This window comes from Eupeodes corollae, chromosome 3, assembly GCF_945859685.1.
Source record: "Eupeodes corollae chromosome 3, idEupCoro1.1, whole genome shotgun sequence".
NCBI classification, from domain to species: Eukaryota; Metazoa; Arthropoda; class Insecta; order Diptera; family Syrphidae; genus Eupeodes; species Eupeodes corollae.
Window position 1 is genome coordinate 67417572 of NC_079149.1, and position 19628 is coordinate 67437199.

General features: G+C 32.7%; 2 protein-coding genes across 3 annotated transcripts; one reads left to right on the forward strand and one right to left on the reverse strand.

Moving 5' to 3' along the window:
* Positions 1-998: 998 nt before the first annotated feature.
* On the forward strand, positions 999-13233 carry LOC129951116 (glucose-6-phosphate exchanger SLC37A2). Of its 2 annotated transcripts, XM_056063130.1 has the most exons (8): positions 999-1530; positions 6164-6312; positions 6376-6932; positions 7030-7074; positions 11803-11998; positions 12306-12454; positions 12514-12715; positions 12777-13233. In XM_056063130.1, exons 1-8 carry the CDS (start codon positions 1409-1411, stop codon positions 12935-12937), a joined length of 1581 nt encoding a protein of 526 aa, XP_055919105.1. In that variant the 5' UTR covers positions 999-1408; the 3' UTR covers positions 12938-13233. The 2 variants fall into 2 exon arrangements, with proteins under 2 accessions (XP_055919105.1, XP_055919106.1); XM_056063131.1 differs by lacking the exon at positions 7030-7074 and having other exon boundaries at positions 1000-1530.
* A 2069-nt stretch (positions 13234-15302) lies between these two features.
* On the reverse strand, positions 15303-16437 carry LOC129951058 (uncharacterized). The gene is made up of 2 exons (XM_056063065.1): positions 15962-16437; positions 15303-15901 (listed from the first exon to the last, which is right to left on the reverse strand). The coding sequence occupies exons 1-2, from the start codon at positions 16298-16300 to the stop codon at positions 15440-15442; spliced, it is 801 nt and encodes a 266-aa protein (XP_055919040.1). The 5' UTR covers positions 16301-16437; the 3' UTR covers positions 15303-15439.
* Positions 16438-19628: the final 3191 nt, after the last annotated feature.

Sequence of the window (19628 nt, forward strand, 5' to 3'; positions counted from 1 at the left end):
TGTTTTTTATTGATTTGATCATATATATTCTACACAATTAGCTTCTCTTTGTTCTAACCGGTTGAAGTGAAGCTTCTAGAATCTTGAGAGAATACATACAATATAGAACATCACTGTGTGAAAGGAAGTACTTGGATACACCACTCAATGACGGAATCTCATTCGTTCTTTTGGAGTTCGTATAGATCTTTACCTTCCTGAAAATCAACTTGATAAGTACCTTCATAAGGCTAAAATTTGTATCTTGCAGTATATCGAAAGTTCTGTGGCTCATTTTGAAATGTGTTTTTCATTAATACAAAATTTGACAGCCGGTGTTAAACAAATTTAAATGTCAAATGAAAACGTGTAAATGTTCTGTGTGAACGATTTTTGGGTTTTCGAAAACATTTTTAAACCCGGTTTTGGGTTTGGTGTGAAAAGCCTATAAGACTTCTGGAAAAATATCTCAAGGAGCCACAGCTGAACACCATTCACCATAGAAACCAAAACAAGAATGGTTTTTTAGGTTAAGTACTCACGATTATTTTATTCGTTGCTAGTGTGGATCATAGAGGAAATATATTAATATATTTCCTCTATGGTGTGGATAATGTGTATCCAATTATTTATTTCTTCGGTTTGGGATAGCACTTGCCTCGTGTTGCACCTTTATAGTGGATTTACGTTGCTCTGCATAAAAAGAGAATGCAATATACATATAATATAAATATATTAGCCCAAAAATAAAGATTTATTCATAAATGCTATGCCATAGAGCTAATTATGTTCACCTTCGTGGAATCAAATTTTCACTCGTACACTTTTATAGCCAACATCTATCCCAGTACCCTTTTCGTCATAATTGCAGATACAGGTTCATGTAAGCCTGCCATTAAGCAGTATTAAAAGCAAAATAGAAATCGCACTAACCGAAAATGCTGTCAGCTGTCACGAACCAAAAAAGACAAGTGACAACTGAAAAGTCGTTCAAAAATACTCCATTTAAATGGGGTATTTTTGATTTCCATTTGTTGTCGTCGTGTTCCTTCTTCGTAGATAGTGTTGTTTCCTCTGTGTCTAGAAAAATTTAAGATAATTTGGCTCTGAATTTAATATTGTTTATTAAAAATAAATGTACATAGACTTTTCAAAACTTGTTGTTACACTTAAGACATTTAAATCGTAAACAAAATAAAAACGAAACTACGAAATATCAAGACATTTGATGTTGTTTTTGCCGACGGACGCCAGCATTGCAATTTGATGCACAATAGAAAAGCTGTCAGCATTGCAGTGCTTATTTTATTAACTTACTCTTGAAATCCGAGTCAGATAATTAAAATACTTTAATACATGATTAATCTTCAAAAGAAACCATTAATAGAGAAGAAGAGGCGTTTGTGTACTTAGAGGAAGTGAAAATCTGATGATTCCTAATAAAACAAGAAAAATGTCTGCGACCTACAATGATATGCCCTTCGGTGTGAAAACTATATTGAAGATTTCACAAAAATGCTGTCCTAGGACCCCATTTCCCAGATTTTTTCTGTAAGTATTTATATTTAGTTTATCGCCATCGTTCGTCATTTCACTTGTTTATATTGAGCATAGAGACTTTCGTTAAAAGACAGAATGTAAAGTATAATATGTAGGATGTAAATTGAGCTATTGTTTATCTGCCAAATTGAAAACAAAGAAAATTCCAATGATTTTTTGTAGTTGTTCCCACCCTTAAAAACTTTTATCATGAAACTAGCAGTTAGAACATTGAGAATTTGTATGTCTCATCAACTGAAAAATTATATGAACATTTTGTTTTATTATATTACATTACATACTACTCAGCACATAGTCAAGTAGGGACACTGCGACCTAGACTTTATAAGGTGATAACCACAGAAGACATCAATATAAGACGGAAGCACAGAGGAGAAAGAACATAAGAAAAAACACATGATAACAGCACGCGGTAGATTTCGAGATGGTCTTTCTACTAACCGGGTTCACTGATGCTTGATTTCAGTGAGCAATGGGAACCAATGCTTTATCAGTTACTTTACTTTTAATGTCTTTTTAAAATGTCTCAATATCAATCACAATCTCAAAAACCAATTACCAATTTTTGATTTACTCTGAAATTACTTTTGTCCAGTTTTTCAGTTTTTAATCAAATTGAACTTAAGAATTCAAAAATTCGTAAATAAAGGTAAAATCATGAAGTTGTTTTTTTTTTTGTTTTTCAATAAAGTTCTTGATAATTTTCATTTACAATCCCTTACTTTGTTATTTCGTTTAACAATATTCAGTACATTATTTATTTATCAAAAAATCCTCATTATTAATAATTCTTCACGTTCCATACATTAATAAAAAAAATAGTTTTGAAAACGGTTATTTCCGATTTTGAGCACATATGCATTAGTCGAAGTCCAGATTTGAAATAAGCACTAAAAATTAACTCTAAAACAAACTATTCAAAAACATAAAAAAATTAATTATATTCCAGGTTTTTCAAAACTTCAGATGAAATCAAATGTAGACTCATGAGTCATATTATAACTAATGAGAACGAAAACTAAGTTTGATACTAACATTATTTAAACTGTATCTAGATATTGTCAAAAGATATTTTGTATTTTAATTTAGGCTAAAAATCATCTTTTATGGTTGTCTTTATAATTTTTAAAGCGGTATTTAAAAAAAAAACTAATGTAATAAAAAAAATTCGAATTCAAGACACCTTAATTCCTTAAAACTAATATTAAATATTAGTTCAATTGCAATTTTAGTCACCATATATTGACGATACGCGTAAGATTTTTTATTTAACTCTTTTTGACTGTTTCTACAAAACGATTCCATTTAAAAAGACTCGTAATAATTTGAGTGTTCCTCCATGGTTTGATTCTCAAGTTAAAAACTTAAAAAAAAAAAACAAAATGAACAAGCATCCTATATGATGACTACATTCGGAAAATTGAATTAAACTTTAAAAATAATCCTGATAGTTTTTGGAAATTAGTTGATCGTAAGAAAAAAACATGTGGGTACCCTAACTTAATGACTGATTCTACATCAAATAGTAATGAGCCGAAAATAATTGCGAACATGTTTGCAAACTACTTCAAAGATAGTTTTTTAGATCATATACTATTAGTTTTCCTAACACATCTACCACTGTTTCAAATTGTCCTCACTTAAATTCTATCAATTTCGTTATAAGTGAAGATACTGACCTTAATAGTATCCTATAACTTGACGAATGTTTTAGTTCTGGTCCCGACGGTGTACCATCATTCATTTTAAAGAAATTTGCTGCGTATTTAGAACACCAGTTATGTGTACTTTACAACACTCGCTGTTTCCTTTTATCTAGAAGAGCTCCTTCATAAGTACACCAGTACACAAAAAAGGTCTTAAAAAAGAAATAATGAACTTCCGACCTATTCCTTTCTTTTGAAGTGATACTAATCTGTTTCACTTTACGTCCTTTTGTTTAGATGTTTTTGAAAAACATGAACAAGTAGATTGTATCTTTACTGATTTCAGCAAGGCCTTTGACAAATTGTGTCATAAAACATTACTTTTAAAACTATCGCAGCAAGGTTTTAACGACTGTTTCATAAACCTTATATATGCAAGTTAGACGTTATAGTGTTAAATTTCGTAATGAGTGTTCAAGTTCATTTGTTGTAAATTCTGGTGTCCCACAGGGTAGTCACCTAGGTACTATTCTATTTGTTTCATTTATAAGTGACTTGGTTTCGATCATAAAAATTCACTTTACATCTGTCTTCTCTTGCAAGAAGACTTAATATTATTCAGGGAATGGTGCAATAATAATCTTATTGATTTAAATGTTGACAAATGTAAGACCATGAGTTTTACACGCAAAACAGTTCCCATTGTTTTTAGTTACATGTTTCATTCTTGTCCTTTAAGTAGATTATATGTATTGGGTGTTGTCTTAGATCCTAAACAAACATTAAATGAACATATTAACTTTATAGTGAAAAAAGCAAATAGAATTCTGAGTTTCATTAAAAGATTTGGTCGTGATTTCCGTGATTTCCGTGATCCATATGTTTTAAAATTATTTCATTTGTGAGACCAGTTCTGGCATATGCTTGTACAGTAAGGTTACCTTACTACGCCGTTCACGTCACAAGACTCGAAGCCATTCAAAAAAGAGTTTTGCGTTTTTGTCTACGATCCCTTCCGTGGTTTCATGATATTCATACATTACCGCCTTATTCACAAAGACTATCTCTCAAAAATCTTCCTTCTTTGACAAATCATAGGATGTTCTTTCAGTTTTGTTTTATTTTAGGAATAATAAACGGACAAATTTAATTACCATCAGTTCTTGGCAGCTTAAGCTTTAGTTTTAGTCGTACAAGTATAAGACTCCAGAAACCATTGAATACAAATTTTAGCAGATCAAACTATGGTGTACGAGCACATAGCTCCTTAAATCAATTAATTGAAACATATAATGAATTTCACTCTTGTATTAATTCACCAAATGATAATATAAAAAGTATGAATTGCAAATTAAACAGTCTAGTTTAATTTTTAAGATTTTAATTATATATTAAGAAATTTTAACGTTAAACACGCAGATAAGACAATACTTGGATCAAAATGAAATGTTATGTCCAAATCAATCCGGGTTTCGCCCAGGTCATAGCTACACAACAGCTCTCATTAATGTAGTTGAAGAAATTAGAGAGAGTCTTGATAAGAATCATGTGACTTTCCTCACACTTTTAGACTTCTCAAAAGAATTTGACACCGTTGACCACCATATTTTATGCACCAAACTACTAGATAAATTCCAGGTCGTGTCATCATCAGTGAAATTAGTTTTTTTTTTTCATATTTAAACGACTACCTTCCTTCCGCTTATTCGAGGTGTCCCCCAAGGATCAGTTTTGGAACCCCTTCTATTTAATATGTATATAAATGAACTGCCGTCTCTAGGATTCAACTTGTCATTTCATATGTATGCTTACGACGTTCAACTTCGATATAGCTGTTCTCTAGGTCTAATTGAAAATGGAGGTTATAACATAAATGAAGACCTAAATAAAGTCCAACACTTGTTTCAATCTAATAGACTCTGTTTAAACCCAACCAAAACGAAATGTCTTATTATTTCCAGAAACTCATTAGGAATGACGTATTTTCCTAGAATACTGTTACTGTACTATTTTCCTCCAATACCAGTTCAGTTTGTTGAATCTGCGAAAAACCTAGGAGTAGTATTTAACAGAAACCACAATTGGAAGAGTGTACGGAGACTTACGAATGTTATGGACTACCCAAAAATTACCCAAATTAAAACAAGAATGATACTAGCTAAATCCCTTTTCATTCCACTATTACTATACGGTTGTTAAATTTTTAGTAATTGTGATTTCAAAGACAAAAGGAAGCTCTTTGGTCTGCGAAAATATGAAAATATTTTTGCATACTCCATTTTCTCTCGAAAATGTATTTGCTTTAAGAACTTTATTAATGATTCATAGTATTCTGCAAACAAAAAAACCACCTTCATCGTTCAACTAGAAGTTATGATCTGACTCCATTACGCTATTCTTACCTTGTTTTTAGTCGTCAATTTTGTATATCCCTGCCATAAAGATGATTGGGTGCAGCACTCGGTTCAAGACGAGACTTAGACAATACTTTGGAGACTCTCGATGATAAACTTTTTCGATTCTATTTAACTAATTTTATTACCTTGCTATTGTTAAATGCAACTATTCTTTTTTTTTCATTTAATTTATCATAAAGTAATTTTGCATTTTGTTTTTATTAGTTTTTGAATGTTTCTTTGGTAATGTTAATCAGTTCTTTTGTTACTTAACATCATAAACATTTTTAAATAGTATGTGAATACTGAAACTTACGCTATCTTAAAAGATATTGTATCTTATAATGTAAGCCAATTCCATCAAAATAAAATAAATAGTTTTGTTCTCATAGAAACATTGTAAACACTTTTTTTAGAGTTTTTTTTTAAACTTGCAACATTGGAGTTAGCTTAATTCCACTCGAAGCGAGCGATGTTCATATTGCGTTCTGCAATGCCCAGCACCAACTTAAAGTTATAGCGCGTTATTAATTTAAAAAGAAGAAACTAGACAAATTTTCTATAATACATTTTTAATTACAGTTTTGAATCATCGATTTTGGTTCTCACATATCTCTCATATATGTGCTATCACATGACAAGGAAGCCAATTTCTGTTGTTAAATCCGTCCTGCACACAAATCATACAAATCCAGACAATAGCACAACAGAAGGTGGCTATGCGCCATTCGGTAAAATTATGAATACTCAAAACAATATCACAAAATTAATAAATTATTTTTTATTTATACAAGATGGACATGATGCTCAAACACTTTTTGGAGCGTTGGACTCCGCATTCCTATTTTCCTATGCTGCCGCAATGTTTGTGTCAGGTTTCGTTGCTGAACGTGTATCACTTCGTTACTTTCTTGCTTTTGGAATGATGCTATCGGGCATATTCTCGTATCTCTTTGGAATAGCCAAAACTTATAACATTCACAATTTATGGTATTTCTTGATAATACAAGCCTGTGCCGGTATTGTACAAACAACAGGTTGGCCTGGCGTAGTTACTGTTGTTGGGCGTTGGTTTGGCAAATCAAAACGTGGACTCATATTCGGAATCTGGAATAGTCATACCTCTATAGGAAATATTCTGGGGTCTTTGATTGCAGCAAATTACGTTGAAAGTGATTGGGCTATGTCGTTTATTGTTCCTGGTGTTATAGCCGCAGTATTGGGTTTTATGATATTTTTGTTTCTCGTTGATTCTCCTGAACAAGCTGGTTTTCATCCAAGGCCATCAATTGATGAACGAGTGTCAAATTCATCAGATATTGAAGATGCTGTCGATGATTTTCGGGATGCGGTAAGTTTAATTATTTTATTGCTAACACAATACCATAACTTGTATATACCTCATCTCTAGCATGATAAAAGCTACATTAATTTTATTTTATTACCAGGCTGGTATCAACAATTTACCAAACACAATAATAAATGTGAATTCTGTAAGTGCATGTTTAGCTGTTTATAGTGGCGTTTATTGTCCATTCCATAGCCATGTTATTGACTTTGTTTCAAACTAGTTTTGAAGAATTTTCAAATTTTATATTTCTCGCTATTTTCGAATTGGAAACATCTTTTAAACTAGCTCTGCCGTAAAAATAGTTTTGAAACAAGTCAATAATAATGCTGTACGTCCTTTTTCATAATTAATGTTTAGTCTATTGGTGAAGGAAACAAATTTATTTTTTATTATTATTTTGAACATATTAATGATCATTTATCTCCTTCGTTTATCTTAAAAAATACATGTTATCACATTTTCGGCAAAATGTCTGTATAGGCTACAAATAAGAAGAAAATTAAGCTTACGCACATTTAACAAGCATTAATGTTTCCAATAATGTACATAATTAAGTCCTGGAATCGTAGAAATAAAAATAGAAAATGTTTGCAAGTTTTTAATTTCACGTTTCTAAATTTCTGGACAAATGAAATATGCAACATTCTTAAGTACAATAATAACGCGATCATCTAAAATCTTAGGTTGGATTAAAAATTAATAAATCAAATGTAACAATGCAACAAATAAAAAATATAATGAGCATTGTCATAAAATTGTTATGCGATTACGTTTTTATATCGAGATTAATCGGTTTACTCAATACAAATATGAATTGGAGGCAAATAATATACGTAGATTATTTGACGAACATACAAATGATACTACAGTGGAACTTCCATAAGTCGAACTCTCAAAATAAAAGAACAAAAAATTCGAGTTACAGAAGCTTAAAAAATCAGTAATCATTCGTTGGCGTTTTTTTCATTGCATTTTAATTTACAAAAAATTTCAATCTCGTTAATAACGTTGAAACACGATCTGGCGTATTGTTTTCAGTAAGAAGAGCATCACTTATTTATTATGTTTTATTAGACTCTTTTGGTCTTTGGTCACTTTAACATCAAGTACCTGAAAATTAAGCATTGATATACATAAATGTCTTTCTCGTCTAGTTTAATAATTTATTTCTTTTTTGTTTGTTTTATTTTATATTGTATTTGTTATTTATTGTAAATTTGTGTCAGTGATGTCGGGAGGATGCAATACGGAGTTTTTAACAATTATAATGTGATTTAATACAAGAACATATTGAATAAAGAACAAAAAATCCCCTGAAGAAGTAAGGAATTCTTACGAAACGTTGGGTAAAAGAATGGAATAAAGTTTTTATTTATTCGCATTCAAAAAACAAAAAGACCAAAAGAGCCTAATAAAACATAATAAATAAGTATTAAAAAAGAATTGGTCAAACACATACAACAGCATCACTTATTGTTTTCAAGGCTTCATGGAGCTTAGCTTGTTTCGGCTGCACAGTTAAGCCTTCACATGGAGATGCAACCGAAAGTAAAATTTATCAGACTGCCTTTGACAAACAATAATTTCACTATCCAAGTTAATGTACTGTGGAAGGCTGCATATTATGTCTTGTGTATTTTGTATACGCGAAAAATCCTCTTGCATTTGTCTGAACTCATTTATGGGCACATCAAAGTCTGCATGAATTTCTCTTAGCTCTGAAAAACTTAAATCGTCTTCTTCTTCCCAATGAGAATGTTTGCCAAATTCAGCTTTTATAAATAAATTTAGTATTTTGGAGCTTTTTACATCACAGTTCCATGACATTGAAACATTTTTTATGAATTTTTTAACTAACATTCCCCTCTTTTAGCGAGGAAAGTATTTTGCTGACGATTCTTTTCCTGTAGAAGCACTAAAAATTCTGTTTAACACCTTGATCCATTGGCTGTAAGGCGACTGTCATGTTTGGTGGAAAAAAACAAGCTTAATAGACTTTAAGTTTGTTGGTGATTTGTGGGCACTGCAGTTGTAAATAAAAAGAAGGATTTTTCGTTTTCGATTAAAAAAATACCTTGTCCCACTCCTTAACCCGATCTTCCACGACTTTTTGTTTCCTCGGTACTTTACATCACATCATGGCTTATTACTTTTGCCGATCAAAAGAATTTTAAGTTTTTCTATATTATCCCTATTATAGTTGGGCCTTAAGGTTGAAAAATCAAAGTTCTCAATAAAATTTTGAGTTATAGAGAAATTCGACTTAAGAAAGTTCGAGTTATGGAAGTTCGACTGTATTTACTTTGTGAACTAATATTTTCACCGGAAATTGTAGACTACTGTTCAGGAAGTTATGATAGCCCAATTGAATAAAACGTCTGTATATCACTCTGCAAGGATTTATTTATAAAACTTAGATCTATGCTTACAAATTAAGTTTGTTGTGAAAAACACATAGAGTGGGGAGCAGAAATGTGTACATGTTTTTGCTTTTTGTAGTTAGTACTGCATAAGAATAGAAAAAAAAGCAAATGAAAAAATTTGTGTTGCTATTTATTTTATTTTCAATTCTTAACAAACCGGGTTATAATAAAAAAAAAAACAGAAAACAAATTTTGCTAAAAAAACATCAAAACTCAAAGTTAGATTTGGTTTTTTTGTGACTTAAAGTTTTATTGCTTGAGATAAAAACTCTATAATAAAAAAGTAAATGTACACAATAATTTCATAGCTATTTAAAATAATAAATATGAAATAATGAGAAAACTATTACGGCAAACTGAGGATAGTATTGTAGTCATGACAGAGTATGGCTCTTCAACGAGAATGATAGCTAAGAAGCTTAATATACGCCTATCAGTAGTAGTAAGAGTTCAGAAAAAGCGAGCTATTGCTTTAAAACCACAAGCCAGACACCGTACAAAAATAACAACGGATGCGGGTCCACGGCTCATGATAACACAGATAAAAAGAGACAAGGTTTTAACAACAAAGGATGCTTCTATAGCATTTAATGAGCCCGTTAGCCGATGGACTGCAAGAAGAGCCCTCCATGACATTGGCTACATCTCAGCGGTAAAAAAAAACAAAAACCTTCAGTCTGCACAGTCAGAACATACAAATTGGACAAGAGATTTCTGGAAGCGTTTGATGTGGTCAGACGAATCAAAATTTAATCGGTAGGAGCCCGACGGCAAACAATATTGCTGGCGACATCCTGAGGAGACCATCCAAAGGCACCATGTCAACAAAAAAAAAAAACAATAAAGCATGGTGGGGGAAGTGTCATGGTATGAGGTTGCTTCACATGGTTCCACATTGGACCACTACAAAAATCGATTGAATTATGAGAAAGGGAAATTATTTAAACATTCTGCAGACTCATCTTTCCAATTTTGTTAATAGCTGGCCTTATCTTGAGGTGGACGTAATATTTCAAAAATCGTGAAGGTATGGCTCAATCAACAAAATGGTCAACTAATGCAATCCAGAAAGGCCCGCAACGCACATATTCGACGGACCAAATTTTTACATGACCAACAATTACGGCAAAAAATAATGCAATGTCCCAAAGGCATTAAAAATTGTTGGTCATTTGTAAAAAACATAGGGAACTCTTCCTCTTCCAACGCTCGTTGTCAATGACACTCCTTTTGTTAGCTCTTTAGAGAAAGCTAATCTCTTTGCTAGGCAGTTCGCCTCCAATTCTACGCTGCCAGTGAGTGTAATGACTCCGCCTGTACTTAAGCGAGTTAGTGATTCTATGGGACCAAACTTTTTTCACACTCGTACTGTGGCAAGAGTCCTTAGAGATCTAAGCACACATAAATCCGCTGGTCCGGATGGTATCACTGCTATTGTTCTGAAGTGGTGCTCTTCAACGTTTTAAAAACCACTGCGTAAGCTTTTTCATCTGTCCTACTCCTCAGGTCTCGTTCAGGGATAATGGAAACCTGCATTTGTCCAGCCCATCCCCAAAAAAAGGCGAATCTTCCTCACCCTCTAATTACCGACCGATTGCACTTACGCCCCTTCTTTCCAAGGTCATGAAAAGGCTGATTAATTATCAGCTCAATAAATATCTTGAAGATCGATGACCGGCAATACGGCTTTCGTAGCAATATTGCAACTGGTGATCTCATGGTTCTTCTCACCGAACATTGGAGCAAATCTTTACATCGTTTTAGAGAAAGTAAGAATATTGCACTTGATATTTCAAAAGCATTTGATAGGGTTTGGCATCAGGCTATCTTATCGAAAATGCTTGTTTTCGGTTTCCATGAATCCCTGCTTCATTGGATTAATAATTACTTTTCGGATCGTTCAATACAAGGAGTATTGGATGGATATAAGTCTGAAAACCATAAAATAAATGCTGGTGTGCCGCAGGGCACTGTTCTATCTCCTACACTCATTCTCATTTTTATTAATGATCTCCTGTCTGCAACATCTAATCCAATACATGTTGTTTTAAGTTTTTGGTTTATTTTTCTGTAACTTATTGTTTTCCGTTTTTTATAACATGACAATTTTTGTAGGTACTGAATATGAAATAAAGGACACACAAAATTTTAAATTTCTTTTATTGTTATTCTTATGCAGCAATAAGTGCACGAAGTTACACATGTACTCATTTGTGCTCCCCACTTTACATGTATACATTTTTATTTAAGTTTACAAAAGATCTCAATAGTGCCAAAGTAGAGATTTCAAATGTGACTTCAAAATCTTTTCCTGTATATGAATTAAAACTTTATAAAATTTTCTTCTTAAGAAAAGAGACACTAATATCTAACACTTCGTACAAATTGTCACTTTGCCTATTTTAGAATTGACACCTGTTATAATTTATGGAATTTGTGAATTTCAGGAAGTGAATTACCGCCCAACAGAAAGAACTCCTATCCTGGATAGAACGCATTCTTCACCACAGGATAGTCGGCCAATCGGACTCATCAGCGCACTTAGCATACCTGGTGTCGTTGACTTTTCTTTATGCTTATTCTTTTCCAAGCTCGTAAGCTACACTTTTTTGTATTGGCTCCCGCTATACATTCAATCCTCAAGTAAGTAACATTAAATAGTAACAGATAAAATAAAAACTATAAACATATTTTTACATAATATAAAGTCAAGTCAAATAAAACAAAAAGTCCATAAAAAAAGCCATTTGTAAAAGCAAATTTAATAATTATTATATCGGATAACAATTATATAGTGACCTTTAAACAATATCCATCAAGTATATCGGCAATTTTAAACGAAGAGAATTGGGTTAACCATCAAGATTTCATACTTAACTGAGTCTTAGATTAACCTAAATGTAACACTTTATTATTTCACAGTTTGATTGTTGTCTCCATTTATTTATAGCTACATTGGGTGCAAGTTTAAGCGCTGATTTATCAACGGTTTTCGATGTCGGAGGTATTATTGGAGCAATCACAGCAGGTTTAATATCCGACTATACGGGAATGTCAGCAACAACTTGTTCAATTATGCTATTCCTAGCTTGCCCGGTCGTAAGTTTAGTTTTTTTTTTGTCACAACCAGAGTCGAAAATAAGTCTTATATTTTGCAGTTACTCTTGTACAATCACTATGGAACTGTTTCATTGACGATCAGTATTGGACTATTGTTCTTAGGGGGGATTTTAGTTAATGGGCCATACGCTCTTATTACAACATCCGTAAGCGCCGAGTTAGGTCAGCATAGTTCCTTAGAAGGCAATGCAAAAGCCTTAGCTACAGTAACAGCTATTATAGATGGCACAGGATCAATTGGTAAACATATTAAAATGAATATAGTATATAATAGATTTTTAACTAACATTTCTTTCTTAAGGTGCTGCTGTGGGCCCTCTGATAGCAGGAATGATATCTAGCCAAGGATGGGAATATGTTTTTTATATGCTTATATTCTCAAATGTAATTGCAATGTCTATGCTAACAAGATTGGTTTACAAGGAATTATCAAGGGTAAAAAGAAATACACGGCGAGAGTAATACATAAGTCCTAAATAAAGCCTCTTTGTTATATTTATACATAGATAGTGATATTTTTCATATATAAAATATATGTTTAAATGTATTGCTTAGAAATTAAAAACAAATTTTTCTGCTTATATGTTTACTTAGCCAAAATTAGTTTAATTATTTTTTATCGGAACCAACGAGTTAAATAATATTAAGACTACCAACTTTTGTCTACAAGTTTTGCTACATTATTGATACCTTTTTGTAATCTAATAAGCACACTTTTGTTAGAATATACTTTAATGTAAATAAACACTTTTATACTATTGGTTTACTTTTAGAACTAGGTTAAAGATTTGAGAGTAAAAGGTTTATTTCAGTTTTTTATCAGTCACGTTATTATCTCTTGATGATGAGCGACCGTGTGTTCATCCGGCCAGACAACAGTCTAATACTGGGCGGTTGGGTCGACCTATGTAAAGCATTTGGGTCAGGGTTATGGGTCCATAAAGGTTTTGGCCAGTACAACCTGAATGACTGTAAGATTTATTTTGGGTCGGAAATATTAATTCATTTATTAGATGCACCCCTCTTATACACCTCTAATTATATTCAAAGTTTTTTTTTTTAAATAAAAAAAGATTTTCCGTTTCGTTTTTTATACAATCTGATCCTTGGTATTTATATTTGTTTTTGGATTTTAAATTAACAATTACATTAAACCATGTTATGTAAGAATACGAAGAGAAAGTCTATCTTAAATTGAATGAGTTGGTATGCTCTCTAAATCAAGTCATTGGTTATTGTATATACCGAAATATTTAACTTAAAATTGAGTTTGTCAAACTGTCAAAATTTTAGCTACAAGAAATATTTCATACTGATAACAAAAACAATATATTGAACGCTTTGCCAATAAATACACTGGTTGTGAATTTTAATTGTTTCTAAACGGAAAAAAATAAAAGTTTACAAAAAAATTGGGGTTTATCTTAAAAGAGGAAGTGTAAGAGGTCAGGAATGGACTAATTATCATTAAGATAGTCTTCACTTAGCGTTACCTGCAAACATGTGTAAAAAAGAATAAAAATAAAACTTAATTGATATCAAGATGAATACACGCAACTCTGGTCTTAACTCAATGCTCAAACTGATAATTTGATTTTCAGATATTTATTTTAATTTAATGAAACTGAGGTATTTTTTTGTATTACCTAACTGGAAATTAAACATTGAAGAACGGGTTAAGAAGACTTGCATTGCCATTCACGCCTATAGAAAACCATTTGGTAAAAAGTGGGGCCTTCAATCCAAGATGGTTTTGTGAACATCCACAGCCTATTGTATGACCGATTTCGTCATATGGATCGATTGTGTTGTGGTCTGTTCTTAAAAAGAAATACAACATCGAGAAACTAAAGAAGGTTCGTCCAAGAATAGCTGTTGTCACCTCTACGGGGATGCCTTTAATGTTATTTTACACCTTCTACAAGTAGACCTACACATAATTAAATAGGTTTGTTCAGCACACTAAGACTTTATCCAAACTGCTGGTTTTCCAGACCTTATAGCCATGGCAATATTACTGAATTGATTTCATCGGATAATTTAGCGAGACAAACCGATTACTTCACCTCTGCCTTTAACCTAAGTTAGAATATTAAAGTCATCTTTCCTGCCAGGAAGGATTTGGATGGAAAGACTTTGATACCACTATCTTTACTGAAGGGTCAAATATGGAGTGTGGAGTTTGGTCGGGAATTTGTTCTTCCCGGCTACCTGATTTTGCCAGTGTATTAACTCCAGTGTTACTCTTATTTGTGTTCTAGGTCATAGTAGCATTGACTGGTTGATGAGTTGGCCCGGCAATGATGGTTGAAACAGTCTTACAAAATGTCATAAAATTAATATCTTTATAGATAACCTTTTCTCAATCTTTTTTTTTATAATAAGCTCACACTCAAGGGGATAATACAACCCTTATTATGTAAGCACAGTGCGAGCACTAGGAAAAGGTGAAGAAGGGTTGAAAGAAGGTGTCGGTGAACATTGGTTTTGAATTCCTGAATATTAGAATGACTAGGAATAGACAGAGTGTGGTTGGGCATTCCACATTCGCGTTGTACGGATTAAGAACGAATCTCTGTATTTGACAGTACGAAAGAAGTTGGGCTCGTATACTGATGAGCATTCCTGGAAGCGCGAGTATGAATGATCGAAAGGTAATTACTAATCCAATGAAGGAGGGATTCATGAAGGTTTAACGAATTAATGGTATTAAAACAGCGCCTTTCAAGCCTGTTGATACGCGACTAGCAAGGGCAAGGGCATCTTGTGACTGCTATATGTAAGTACCTGTCTTCCTACTCCTTACTCGTTTTAATAAAAACTACTCTTTAAAATTAACTATCTTTAATTAACATATTTAAAGTTAATGATTATATATACATTTTCAAATGTTATTTGTTATGTTATAAGATAGCATATTATTTGTGTTTGTAATTATTAATGTATCATAAGAACTTCTTTGCATCATTTTTGTCTCGTCTTTTCGGAAGATGAGGTTACCACAGTTAATTTCCGGTCTACAAGTTCACAGTTTGCGCAAGATTGTTTTTTCGTCGATAGCATATGCTTAATTATATTTCTCGATAATATCTGGTGAATCTCGGACATAGTAATTGTTGCATCCAACGATGACAGCTGACTCAATTGCAAAGCTATTGTTTCTCCAAACGATACGTATATTGACTCTACAGAGGATTTTGTCGTTTTCTTCAGTTCTGCATGGTTATTAACAGGAGCATCTGAATTCGAATATTGCGTTAATCTATTTTGTTTCTCTATTTTGGAATGTGATTCACTGTCGGATGGTTTCTGAGGCGGCAAAGGTGATAAAGGTGGCGAAACACCATCTTCCATTGAAACATCATCACGCAAAATACAAGTAGTTTGAGTTTCATTTTCTGTTTCGTTGAGATCTTCAATGGGAATCTGAAAAAAAAGCAACATTCAATAGTTTCAAAAAGGTAGACAAGAATAAAGTCGTCGCACATAAGTTTGAATATGGCTAGTTCCTTTCCTATTGATTATAACTGAATCGAGAAAATTCAAATCTTTGTAATAAAATAAGTTAGGCTGGTATATTCGGTTTGTTCCATAGGAATTTTCAACTTTTCTCTTTTCACACCCATACACGGAACGTAAACATTTGATTTTTCTCTTAACTATGTGGCCTTCTTTTCCAAACATCTTGCCTAACTTCTGCCATGCTTGCATTTTCAAGTCATGTAGTTTATACTCGTTGCTTCTATAATCCCACAAACATTTATGTTTCTTGTAAGCAGAGATTAGCTTCTTGACTTCATCCCGCTGCAACCGCCAATCGCTCATTGTAGGTAGATATGAAGATAATTACTTTTTTTTTAAATTTAGTTTTGAATCGAAATTGAATTTGATTGCTTTCCACGGCGCGTTGTTGTCACGAAATTTTTCATTGCTTGGTGTATTTGTTTTGACATTATGGATTGACAATTGCAATGGAGAGTGGAGACGATGGTGACAGAAGACAAAAATCTCATGATAGTATTTCATAACCTCACCGATAGGTGCAAGGTTTGGGCGTGTTCGAACAACATAAGGGACTTCAATGTAGTCAACTGCATTACCCAAATGTGCAGATTAACGAAGTTTAGCTTAGTTTAAATTTTGGCATAAGTAGATTTGACCTATATTTTATAAACAAATTTATTGAACAAGTTTTCAGAATATTTCCAAAAAAATGTTGCCTTAATTGACAATTTTTTTACAGTTGAAAAACAGATAGAGACCATAATCTAGTTAACTTTATCTGCAGATGGCGCGCTGCCATTACTTACTTCTTGGTATTTATAATCGACATGCAACCGCAACGAACCTTGCATTGTGTAGAAAGTTTGCTGTTATGTGGAGTGAAATTTGAAATGTATTGTGAGTTTTCACGAAAGTATTCCCTTTGTACGAATATTGGGCGCATTCATAAACCTAGTGACTGCGTAGTCAAAATTCAACTAGCTTTATGAATGCAAAATTGCACTACAAAGCTAGTCAATCCGGAACTTACATATAAATGGCAAATGCAAATATATAAAATAAGAAACAGGAACTTCAAATAGGTTGTTTTCTTTTTAAATTCAATAAAACCAAATAGAAGATATAACATGATTGATTTATATTTTTATTTAAATACCGAAAGATTCATTTCATTTCGAATTCATGTGTCCTTACCGAGCAGCTGATTGTAAAACGTCAAAACCAGTGTGCACTAACTTTGTAGCCGAAACTTTTACACTTTACGGATGGGATTTAGCCAATCAGAATCCCTTGACAACGTAGCCATTAGCTTTGTGAATGCGACCAATGGCAGTGCTATCTGACAATAAATAGGGTATCCGCATATCTTTTTGTTAGTGGGAGGTTCAGACGACATGCAGGACTCGAAGGTAAGGAGCTTATGGTATCTGATTGGCCAGCTGCCAAAGAAATACCTTGCAATTAAGAAAATATATTTAAAAGTTAAATGCAAAGTTAGTCAAGAAAAATCTCCTTTGTTTTCAATTGAAGTCTACTAATGTCATGATGTCGGAGGCTTGGTTGGCATATTGGAAAAGGAATAAGGGCTTTTTCGATACAATACAAAACAGAATCAAAATAATAGGCAGGGTCAGACAACATAAGGCACAACCAAGGCAACTAGCTAGTTGGTCAAGAGTCATTAACTTCAAACTCGGACCTTTACTTCACTAGCTTCTATTTTCAGTTAATAATGCAAAAACTACCAAGGGCACATTTGTCTACAAGAAACTCGTCAGCAAGCTACAACTCCATCTCAACTTGTATTTTAAATAAATATTACTTATTCCTTATTCAATTTGTCAATTAACACTTTTACATTAACTATTCAACGGAACTTAGCAAAAAATAAATAAAAATAAGAGTTAAAGTTAAGCTTTCAGTTTATTAAAAAATCATAATAAGCTGTCGTTCCAACATAAGTGGAATTGACTTGATAGTTAGGGAGATTTTTCTTGACTAACTTTTCAGTCAATATAATTGGCCAGGTTCAGACGAAATAAGGGACTTGAAAGTAAGACAAGCTGCCAAAAAATTACCTTCCAATTAAGGCAGCTTTATTGAAAAGTAGACTGGAAAGTTAGTAAAGAAAAATCTCCCTAACTATCGAGTCAAGTCTACTTCTTTCAAAATGACAGTTCATCATGTTTTTTCAATTAACTGAAAGCTGAACTTTATTACTCTATGATTTATTAATTTTCTGCACAACTTCATTTAATTATTTTTGTAAAAGGGTTCCTTGTCAATTTGGAAAAGAAATAAGTAATATTTCTTTACAATATAAAATACAAATCGTGATGGAATTATAGCTTGCCTGAGGAGTTTTTTGTAGACAATAATTTTGTTTGGTCAGTTTTGTACAATGATCTAAAAGTAGAGGTTTGTGAAGTAAAGTTCTGAATTTGAAATTCATGACACTTCAAAAACTAGCTAGTTGCTGTGTAAAAATGCACGTTCAAAGAATGCAGTAAATGAAGTCGCTTATGTTGTGTGAATCTGCTCATTAAGAGCCAATTTTTGACAACTGGCCAATATGTTTAAAATTGCTAACACTTCCACAACTTTTTTTTTCATTGCGAATTTTAATGGCCATATTGAAGAGTTGAAGTATGCTAAAAAATCCAGACCCTCAGATTTGATCTTAAACTAAAAATAAGTCAATTTATTCCGCCCTGGACAAATGAAATGCAAGAAGAGAGACAGACCCAGATTAGGAATATGGAATCGATTCAAGAAAGATATTTAAATAGACATGTTAAATGAATCCTACCCCTTTCGTTTGACCTATTTAAATCGTATGTACACTGCGGGTCATAAGGTTAGAAGCATAATTTTTTGAGAAGTATATTTCTCCCGTTACATAATGGATTAAAAAAATAACTATGGTTAATGAAAGACTTTTTTGTTAACAACACAACATACATTTTGGGTATAGAAGAGATTAAGCTAACTGAACTTTAAAGACAAATTCTTAATTAAGTTAAGAATATGCGAAAATAAATCGGGTCATTAGATTAGAAGCACATAAAATAAATGAAAATAAAATGCAGTTATTCATATTTTGTTTTAAATTTTTTGGGTTTTTCTAAATATTTAATATTGTGTGCTGCCACCAGCCTTTAAAATAACTTCAAAAATTCTATCTTTTAAGGATTTATAAAGAGATTCCAAGTAGTCCAGTGAAATCTCACTCCAGGTCAATTTGATACCATGAATAAGCGCTTCCTTGTCATCGTATTGCTTCTCTCCCTCATACACCTTACGTGTAAGTCAGCCCCACACATTTTCCATTATTTTAAGGTCCGGAAAATATGGTGGCCAAGGCAGCAAGTAGATGTTTTGGTTTACAATGAAAGATTTTGACTCTCGGGCTTTGTGTATCAGAGCGTTGTCCTGCTGAAAAATCCATGAAATTGGTCCAAAAAGCTCGGTAATTTTGGGGAATACTGATTTCAGCAAGGCTTTGTAGGTTTTTCCAGTCATTTTACTATCTTGGACTACCAAGTCCAAGCCCCAGACCATAACGCCTCCTTCTCTGCTATGGTGACGGTTTAAAAACCCCTCCTCTTTCCTCATGTCATGGAAATAATAATTATAACCATCTAGGTTA

Coding starts and splice junctions, on each gene's coding strand:
- LOC129951058 (XM_056063065.1), bottom strand. CDS start 16,300: ATGAGCGATTGGCGGTTGCAGCGGGATGAAGTCAAGAAGCTAATCTCT. Junction 15,902..15,961: donor CTAGCCATATTCAAACTTAT/GTGCGACGACTT, acceptor CTTTTTTTTCAG/ATTCCCATTGAAGATCTCAA.
- LOC129951116 (XM_056063130.1), top strand. CDS start 1,409: ATGATTCCTAATAAAACAAGAAAAATGTCTGCGACCTACAATGATATG. Junction 1,531..6,163: donor CCATTTCCCAGATTTTTTCT/GTAAGTATTTAT, acceptor TTTTAATTACAG/TTTTGAATCATCGATTTTGG. Junction 7,075..11,802: donor CAATAATAAATGTGAATTCT/GTAAGTGCATGT, acceptor TGTGAATTTCAG/GAAGTGAATTACCGCCCAAC.